Raw genomic sequence first — 9437 nt, 5'->3', positions numbered from 1 at the left:
AGGTTGCCCCGTTGGCGAGGACCCTGTGTGAGCCCGCGAGGGGCAGGCCCAGAGGCCAGGCCTGGGCCTTATCTTTCTTCCTAGAAGTCACTGTTTTGGGTTGGTTGAGTGTGTCTACTGCTCAGAAACTATACTTTGTGATCTTGGAACTGCACGTCAGGCCTGTGGACACTTCCGGTTTGAGAGCTGAACCGAGCAGCTGATTTGGCAGACCCCAGTCCTGAAGCCCAGCCTGGCACGGGCGCACTGGTGCACTACTGCACCCGGCCTTGGCTGGCACCAGCCCCAGGTGACCACGGAGCCCTCCTTGGACGCTGAGTAACTGATGCCATCCCAGTCTGCCCTTTGCCCCCGCTGCCCAGGAGACCGGGGTGGCACCCCAGAACACCCCACACCTGCAATTGTGCCTCTTTTGTGATTGCCTGGTCACCGAGAACGAGAACTCAGCCCCGGGGAGCCAGGCACTCCTGACCACCCCCAACACACCTGGCCAGCGCCCCTGGGACTGGGGGGCTGCTGCAGACCCAGCACCGGCCACGCCGGCGAAGTCAGGGGCCTTGGGGAGGGGGCTGGGGCTCTGGGCTGCTGGAACTGGGCAGACAGGATCAAGATTCTTAGGATTCATTCGCCCCGAACCTCAGCACCACAGGAAGACCAGAGGCCTTCCTTACTCTGGACTCCCAGGGCAGGACGCTGCCTGCATCACGTGCCCGCCCCAGGGCTGCCCCTCTGTCCAGGGCCAGGACCCCCGCACCCCGCTGCACTCTCTGCATCTCAAACCAAGCATCCCACGCCTGGGCGTGTTCTGTTTTTTTCTGGAAGGTACCACCGGTGCATTTGGGTTTACAGTGCGGCCGGCCTCGCCCGGCCTTGTTTGTGCATCGCGGGCGCCCGGCTGCTGGCCCCAGGAGGGGGATGCACGGAGACCGGCCCGGCTGCAGCGCCGGGGCCCCTGGCTGGGCGGGCCGGGGGCGAGCCGGAGCCGGCCCGAGCTCAGGGCCCTGCACCCGCGCCCCGGGTGCACGTCACGGGCGCTCGGAGCGCGCGGCACGGCGGGGCCCGGGCGCCGCGTCCCCCCGCGTCCGGCCCGCGGCCGGCCGGGCCGCCGGAGCCGCCGCGCACTGAGCCGCTCGGCCGCGCACCGCCCAGCGCCGACTCCTCCGGCGCGCCGCCGCCCGCGCCTTATATAGGCTGCTAAAAATAGCCGGCCCGACCGCCCTCCAATGGGAGGCGGCCCCGGTTCGAATCGGGCCAATGGCGAGGGCGCGGGGGGAGGGGCCTGGTCACGCCAGGCGGGGCCGCGCCGCGCCGCGCGCGCCCATTGGCCGCGGCTGACGTCATGCGCGCGCGGCCGGCGGGCGGGGCGGCGCGCCATTGGGCGGCGCGGCGGGGGCGGGGCGCGGCGTCACGTGGGGCGCGGGGCGGCGCGGCCGGCCGGGGCGGAGGAGGCGGCTGCGGCCTTTGAATAGGGAAGTTGGGCAGCGCCGGCGCGGCCAGTCGTGGGCTGAGCGAGTCCGCGGGCAGCGCCGTGCACGCTCGGGCGCCCGCGCCGACCCCGCCGCCCGCCATGGACGTGCTGCCCATGTGCAGCATCTTCCAGGAGCTGCAGATCGTGCACGAGACCGGCTACTTCTCGGCGCTGCCCTCGCTGGAGGAGTACTGGCAACAGGTAGGGAGGGGCCCGGGCGCGGCGCATCTCCGTTTAAACGGATGCGATTGGGTTTGGATTTGATTTAAATTTGATTTTATTTGATCTGGATTTATTTTTTATTTAAATTCAATTTTTGTTTATTTTTAATTCAGATTCGGTTTTTGTTTATTTCTCATTTTATTTGCATTTATTTGCATTCATTTTTATTTATTTTTCCATTTCTTCCGGATCCGAGTAGTGCCCCCACCCGCCCCTCGGGGCTGTCATCCCAGCGGCTGCCCGCCGCATCCTCCCGCTGACCCAGCGCCGAGAAGCCCTGGCACGCCTCTGGGGCTTGTACGGGCTCCCAGTTCCACAGCTGGATCTTGTCAAATGAATTGACTGGGGCAGAGCCAGCAAAGGGTTGACTGGTGGGTGTTTTTTTTTTTTTTTTAAGATTTGTTGTTGTTGTTCTGCTTTTTTTGTTGTTTTGTCCGTAGAGCTTTAAAAGAATATTATTATTAATTAAACAATCGCCTTGAGAAATAGCCGCAGAGACTTTTCTCTGCCTCTTTCGGTTTCTTTTTTCCTCTTCGGAATCCTTCAGATCCGCCTGGATCTGCCTTGTTTTTCTTACCTGCTTCTATTGTTGACCAGGAAAAAAAAAGCCATGTTCGCACAGGCAGTGACTTATAGTCATATGACAGTGAGACCAGCAGAACTGGCTGAAGTCTTAATTTGGGAAGATTTAGAGGCTGGCTCTCCCGGTGTTTGGGGGAGGAACTGGAATTTTTGACATTGGACATTGGAGAAACTTAATCCCACCCCCCATCCCGGTTCTGATTCCTTGGCATTTCTGGAAGGGGACGACGTGTTCTGACACTCGCCTCATTGTCTTTAGAGGAGGGTTTGCTGAGCCCTCGCCGGCCCCCAGCAGATCAGATCAGAGAGACTCTGGGGTTCGAGACTGGGGCGCCTTTCGGAGGGCTGGAGGGGTGCGGGAGCTCTGGGCGCTGGACGGGCCCTGCCTCTCCCACCTCCCCAGGGATGGTCTAAGGAGTTTCCCGGCCGGCTGCCCGGTGGGGCTGCCTCTGGCCGGCAGGGGCTTTTGAACTCGGAGACGCCCAGCGTCCACCGGCGTGATGGGGGCTGGGGATTGGCCGATGATGGAAATCTAGCAGCTCGCGGGGAAACGCACGTTCCCTTTCCTTGGAACGTCAATAAAATATCCTGCTCCTCCCCCCCCCCCCTGTGCTGGGAAGTCGGCCGGCTAATTTTAGGGAGGGGAGGAAACAGCGCCCCCACCCCGCGCTTGCTGTATGGCAGGGCCGTGGGCTGTGGGCGAGGGTTCGGCGCTGGCCGCAGGGCCCGGGTCAGCGCTGCCTCCCCAGCGCGGTGGAGGGAAGAGCAGAGTTTGCTGTGGAAATGTGGCTGCGTGCGTGCGAGGCCTATAGACATCCTTATAAGGACATGTGGGCAGCCGCGCCCGGCCGGCCCGGCCCAGCTGAATGCCTCCTGCCCCTCTTCCCCACTGGCCAGAGGGGGTGAGGTGCTGAGGAGAGGGCAGCATCCCCTCGGGCTGCAGGGGCTGGGCCTCCCCCAACACACACACACACACACACTCACACACTCACACACACACACTCACACTCACACACACACACTCACACACACACACACCACACACACTCACACACACACTCTACGTGTGGATTTGAACAGGGCGTCTCTGGCTGCTGCTCAGACACACACACACACACACACACACCATACACACACACACACTACGTGTGGATTTGAGCAGGGCCTCTGGCTGCTGCTCAGACACACACACACATACTATGTGTGGATTTGAGCGGGGTGTCTGGTTGCTGCTCAGACACACACACACACACACACACACACACACACACTACGTGTACGTGTGGACTTGAGCGGGGCGTCTGGCTGCTGCTCAGCATTTCAAAAGGAAGTCTCCTCTGGCATTGGGTAAAAGAGGGCGATGACTCATACAGTTGTACTCTTGGCCCGTGGATAAAGTCCTCGGCCATTGTGGCCTCCCCACTCCCCGAGGCTGGGCGAGGACGAAGGGCGTCCATCCTGCTGTGCTCCACACACAACGCCCCCCCCCCACCCACCGGGCCTGGGGATGTGCACCTGCGGGTTCTGGGGCAGCCCCAGCCCCCTGCACCCCTCCGCCCCGCACCGTCGGAGGAGCCGTCAGACCTGTTCGGGGATGCGACCGAGGCTGCGCCTGTGTGGTTCCTCCTGGCACCGGCACCCTCCGCCCTGGGAACTGAGGGTGGCAGGGCGGGCGCAGACGGCACTGCTCCGAGCCCACCGTCGCCTTCTCCGAACTCCTCCATGCCTCTCTGGCCCCGGGCGTCCAGTGGCCACCCCTGTGCCCTTCACGGCTGCCTGTTTGGGGAAACGCGCCTACGCTTCCGTGAGCCCGCAGTCACGTGGCCCGTGTGCTTCCTCCGCAGACCTGCCTCGAGCTGGAGCGCTATCTGCAGAGCGAGCCCTGCTACGTGGCGGCCTCCGACATCAAGTTCGACGGCCAGGAGGACCTGTGGGCCAAGCTCATCCTGGCCCGGGAGAAGAAGGAGGACACGGGGCTCCCGCACCCGGGCAGCGCCCCTGAGGACCCCCTCAGCAGCCCCGGCTTCGCCTGCAGCCTGGAGACCAGCAGCCTGAACTCGGACGCCAGCAGCGAGGCCTCCGACAGCTCCGAGGAACTGTCGCCCACCTCCAAGTTCGCCTCCGACCCCCTCGGCGAAGCCTTGGCGGGCTCGGGGGGCCTGGGCAGCCCCCTGGCCTCCTCGCCCCCGTCGTCCCCCGAACTGAGCCGGGACCCGTCCCAGCTGTGGGGCTGCGGATCTGGGGAGCTGCTTCCTGCCGGGAAGATGCACGGGGGGACCGCGGGGAAGCCCGGGGACAAGGGCAGCGGGGACGCGTCCCCCGACGGCCGCCGCAGGGTCCACCGCTGCCACTTCAACGGCTGCAGGAAGGTCTACACCAAAAGCTCCCACCTGAAAGCGCACCAGCGCACACACACAGGTCAGTGCGGCCTGCCCACCCCACCCGGGGTCACCGCCCTGGGAGGGGGCGCGCACAGACTCGCCTCCCCCCGCCTGGGTCTCGGGGGGCCACACAGGCGCAGAGAGACTGGACTGTGGCCTCCGAGCTCAGTCGCCGAGAGGTAAAGGCCTGCTGCGTCTCCACCATCCAACCTCGGGGCCCTTCTCCGCGCCCAGCGCCCGGGCTGCCCATGTGCCCACGTGCCACATGGTGGCAGAGCCGAGGGTCCGAGCAGCCGGGGGTGGGGGCTGAGCTGAGCGGCCTCGGGGGGCTTCTGAGACGGCGCCTTGGTGTCTGTCCGTCGAGAGCCCCGGAAGCTTCCTGCCAGCCCCCGGCGAGGGTGAACTCTGGGGGGGCACCGCCCCCTTGCCCGGGAGCCATGGGGCGTCCAGGCAGAGCAGAAGCGCTCGGCCACGTGCCGTGCCCCAGCCGGCCATGGCAGGACATTTCCAGGCTGAGGGACTGCCCAGCCTCTGCCCACAGCCCACGCTCACTCTGACCAGGGTGGTCGCCCTGGCCACTTCCCTCGGGCTGGCAGCACCTGGCGGGGCGCGCCCCTGGGGCACGAGGGCGCCGGCCGCGCGCCTGTGACCTCACGGTGCTGTGTCTCTTCCCAGGAGAGAAGCCGTACCGATGCTCCTGGGACGGGTGTGAGTGGCGTTTCGCAAGGAGCGATGAGCTAACCAGACATTTCCGAAAGCACACGGGCGCCAAGCCCTTTAAGTGCGCCCACTGTGACAGGTACGTGGTGCCAGCCCTGCCGGGCGGCGGGGACCGGGCACCACTGCCCTGCCGGGCCACCGCCGGGGCGCAGGCCCGTGTTCGCGGTGGTGGGGGCCGGGGGTGCTGTCAGGCCTAACCCCCCGGCTTCGTTCTGCAGATGCTTCTCCAGGTCCGACCATCTGGCCCTGCACATGAAGAGGCACCTGTGAACCGGCCGCCACCCCTGCGGCTAAGACGGCTCCGGGCTGCGGCCGGCCTGGCGGAGGCGCCTGCCAGCCAGAGCAGCTGCCTGGCCCCCTCCTGCCGGCCTCCAGGGCCCCTGGATGGTCGTTGGTGGGAGGGCCGAGGTGTCCCCGCAGGAGCGCGGGGGGCAGTGGGGGAGGCCCGGCCGTGAGCACGGAGCGTGTGGGCGGCGTGACTGTGGCGGCCTGTCCCCGTGCGTGGGGCCAGTGCTCGGCGCCTCCCTGCGGGAGGCGGCTGGTGCGGTTTGAGTGTTGTGTGTGAGGCGTGCCCCCAGGATCCTCCCGGGGGTCTGCACCTGAGGGGGGATTAAAAAAAAAAAAGAAAACAAAAAAAGTTGTAAAGGCGTGGGGGGCGGGCGCGGGGCAGAGGAGGCTGGCTCTGAGAGGACCCGTGCGGGTGTGCCGTGCCCTGGGCGGCCCCAGGACCTTGCCACGCACGCACGGCAGGAGGAGGGGCCCTGCCTGGATGACGCTTTCCTGTCAGAATTGCCGCTGGTCACCGGGCACCGGAAACTCTTTTCTTTGTGGGGCCCAGTGGCCCCTCTCTGCCCTGCTGCGGACAGTTGGTCCGGGCGCACGGGCTCTGGAGGGTCCCCGTGCCGGGTGGGCCAGGCTGTCTTGGGTGCGAGTGGGGCCGGATGCCGGTCTCGTGTTCACCGACCTGGAAGCTGCGGTTCTGCTCGGCGGGGTGGATGGAACCACTAAAGCTTAGAAACTGTTTTCTCATGCAGCTAAGTTTCTCTTATTTATGCCTTGAGGACTAATCTCTGGTTTCCCAGCTGAAATGCACTGCGGATCTTAATGGTGCCTTAGCAGGCCCTCGCGGGCTGCTCCAGGGGTGCAGGGGTGCATGCTTTATTAAGGCTCTTTTTTACACCTGGCGTTGTACTGTACCGATGGAGACTCCTGAAAGCCCTCGTCCAGGCCCTCCCTCACGGACAGACATCGGGGGGGCCCCCCAGCCTCGCGGGGCCCTCCAGCCGATGCCCGGGAACATCGGAGCTTTTCTACCACAGACTTTGGTGTCCACTTTGCACAACTCTTGTATAGATCACACGCCGACCGTGTTGGATGCGTCTCGTTTCATGCATAGGAAAGATACAGAAGTGTTAAAAAAAAAACAAAAAAACAAAAACTATTAAAAAATGATGTTAATGTATTTGCTTACAAGGCACAAGGTTTATGTACCTGTCTAGCTACCTGTTGGTGATAGCGAAAGCAGCCCGCTGTGGACAGAAGCGGGCGGAACTCTTGTGTGTGTATATTTGTGTGTATAGTATATATGTGTGTATATATATGCTATATATAGATAATATATAAATATTTTTTTAAGGAGAAATTAGAATGTTAGCTAGAGACTCCCAGCGCCAGGAAGCAGCTTCTCGGAGTGGCCTCGAGAGGGTGGAGCCCGCGGCTGGCCTCCTGCGTGCTGCCCCTGCGGCCGGCCTCCCGCTTGCTCTCAGACGGAGGTTTGGGTTGTGCGTTCCAGCTTTGCCGGAAGGTCTGGCCTGAGAGAAAGCTCATCCCAAGCTTTCTTTTTTAAAACATTTGGATGCCCACCAACCTATTTTTTTTCTAGCCCAGAGGTTTTCCAGCGAGTCACTTTCCCACACTGGGGTGCCGCTGTGGCCGGCCGAGTGGCCCCCTTTGGGTGCTGGGGTAGGAGATACCCCAGCGGCCCGGCCGGGCTGTGTTGGGTTTGATCTTCCTGGGAATGAGCAACGCTGGGCGCTCACCTGACTGGTTTGTGAAATCTGGGCTGACACGGGCGCTTACCGCGAGGGCCCGTCTGCCATTCTGCGCGTGGGCTTGGGGTGGGCTTCGCTTTGGCTACTGAGAATCCAGGTGTGGGACTGGCTGGTTTGGTAAAATGTTTTAGGCCCTGTATGTGTTCAGCTGTGTCCGTTCCCTTAAGCAAGGAGGTAAACTGAAGACCAAAAATGAAAACATAGAAGTAAATTCAGGGGGTGGGGGGAGAAAGGCCCTCGGCCGCACAGACGCGTGCGGGGGGCTCGGGAGCTGTGGGGGGCGTGTGTGCGGGAGCCTGTCGTTTTGTAAGAAGTACAGTAAGAGCTACATTCTGTTCAGGTGATAACTGAGCCTCAATCAAGCAGAAACTTTTTTTTTTGCTTGACGTTGAAAAAAAGATTTCTATTTGTGAGATTTCTTTTTTCTTTTCTTTTGTTTCTTTTTTTTGGGAAGCACCCTGTTATCTAAAGAATCTTTGTAAGATTTTTGTAAAATTTTGTTTTACAAGATTTTATTTGAAATTGTTTTTTGCAAGATTGTTATATTTCTGTATGAATGTATTTTTTATTGGAATAACATAAAAGAATTCTTATCAGCGTCTCCGATCCCTTTCTTGGCGGGGGAGGGGGCGGGGGCAGGGAGGCCACATTCCCGGGGCCTGAGTCAGCCGCCCGCTGAATTGACTCCCCCGCACCCGGTTCCCTGTGGGAAGAAGAGCCTGCGTGGGTCACCTGAGCTGCCCGTCCCTGCGGGCCCGGCCACCCCCAGCCTGGGCAGGCCCAGAGCCCAGATGGCCCCCCAGCCGTCCGGCCCGTCCCTGCGCCCTGTTCGTGTCCCTGCCGTTAGCTGGCTGCGGGCCCTGGGCTCTCCCCGGAGAGCCGTGCTGGGCGCTGTGGGGGGGCAGCGGGGCCCCCCAGCCTTTCTGGAAGTAAAGACCCGCGGTTGGAGCAGGGCCTCGTGGGTGATGGCCGCCTGGCCCGACTCGCGCCGAGACCTCCCCACGGAGCGTCTGCTCAAATAAGGCTGCGAGGACGGCCGGCCCGCCAGGTTCTGCCAGGGCCCGGGGGCCAGTCCCAGCCAGTCGCCACTGCTCCCGGGCCCGGGTGCGAGTGTCCTCCCTCCCCATCCTCGGGCCCCGGGCCCCGGGCTCTGGTACAAAGCACTGGCGGAGAAAATCGCTCTCAGCTGAGGAAACGGAAGGTTCCAGACTGGCCCGAGTTAGCGTGAACGTGACCCGGCCTGTGGTGCCTTTTGGTGGGACTCCCCTAGTCCCCAGAGAAGAAAAACAAGCTCTGAAAACCGCCTCTTGTGGGTGGAAGGCCCTTGTGTCAGGCCGCAAGGACAGAGAGAGACTCAGCTTTGGGCCCGGCCTGCCCGGCAGAGGCCCCCTAGACAGAGGCCAGCAGGGCAGGACCCCAGCTGACTGCTCTGAGCTGCTCCCACAGCGGGAGGGGGGAGAGGGGTAGAGAGGGAGGAGGGGAGGGAGAGAGGCAGGGGGAGGGAGGGGAGGGACAGAGGCAGGGGGAGGGAGAGGGAGGGGAGGGAGAGAGGCAGGGGGAGGGAGAGAAGGTAAGAGGGAGGGAGGAGAGAGAAGGAGGGAGGGAGAGGGAGGGGAGGGAGAGAGGCAGGGGGAGGGGGGGACTGCCGCGGGACCCTCCGTGTCTGCGCAGGAGAGATGATGGGTAGGCGCCCTGCGTACCGCTGTCCTGGCTGGGTCGAGGGGCCTTTGGAGAGCCCGGCCCTGACTCCCCCAGCACCCACTGGCCGGGGGTGCACGGAGACCCCTGCCCTGAGGTGCGCCCCAGCCCGGAGAGACTGACCACCGCAGGCAGAGCCTGTCCATCTGCATGGCTGCGCCCACCCGCCGCAGACTGTCCTCAAGCTGTGTGAGCCACTGTCCCCCTCATGTCTCCCTGTTGGTGACCGTCAGGCCCCCCTGAGAGCACCGTCCCCCCCATTCTTAGTGTCACAGACGTTGGCACACGGGGGCAGCAGTGAGGGACAGGACGCCC

General features: G+C 63.1%; 1 protein-coding gene across 1 annotated transcript; it reads left to right on the top strand.

The window, feature by feature from the left end:
- Window positions 1–1406: 1406 nt before the first annotated feature.
- KLF6 (KLF transcription factor 6) lies at window positions 1407–8023 on the top strand. The gene is made up of 4 exons (XM_004617386.2): window positions 1407–1669; window positions 4117–4690; window positions 5329–5452; window positions 5592–8023. The coding sequence occupies exons 1-4, from the start codon at window positions 1568–1570 to the stop codon at window positions 5641–5643; spliced, it is 852 nt and encodes a 283-aa protein (XP_004617443.1). The 5' UTR covers window positions 1407–1567; the 3' UTR covers window positions 5644–8023.
- Window positions 8024–9437: the final 1414 nt, after the last annotated feature.

Source organism: Sorex araneus, chromosome 5 (assembly GCF_027595985.1).
Source record: "Sorex araneus isolate mSorAra2 chromosome 5, mSorAra2.pri, whole genome shotgun sequence".
NCBI lineage: Eukaryota > Metazoa > Chordata > Mammalia > Eulipotyphla > Soricidae > Sorex > Sorex araneus.
Note: the sequence above shows the minus strand (reverse complement) of the source record. Positions and strands in the feature narration are given on the sequence as shown.

Bases quoted from the DNA above. Each gene is read 5' to 3' on its own strand.
- KLF6 (XM_004617386.2), top strand. From the start codon at position 1,568: ATGGACGTGCTGCCCATGTGCAGCATCTTCCAGGAGCTGCAGATCGTG. The intron at 4,691-5,328 runs GTCAGTGCGGCC...GTCTCTTCCCAG, and splicing joins GCACCAGCGCACACACACAG to GAGAGAAGCCGTACCGATGC. The intron at 5,453-5,591 runs GTACGTGGTGCC...TTCGTTCTGCAG, and splicing joins AAGTGCGCCCACTGTGACAG to ATGCTTCTCCAGGTCCGACC.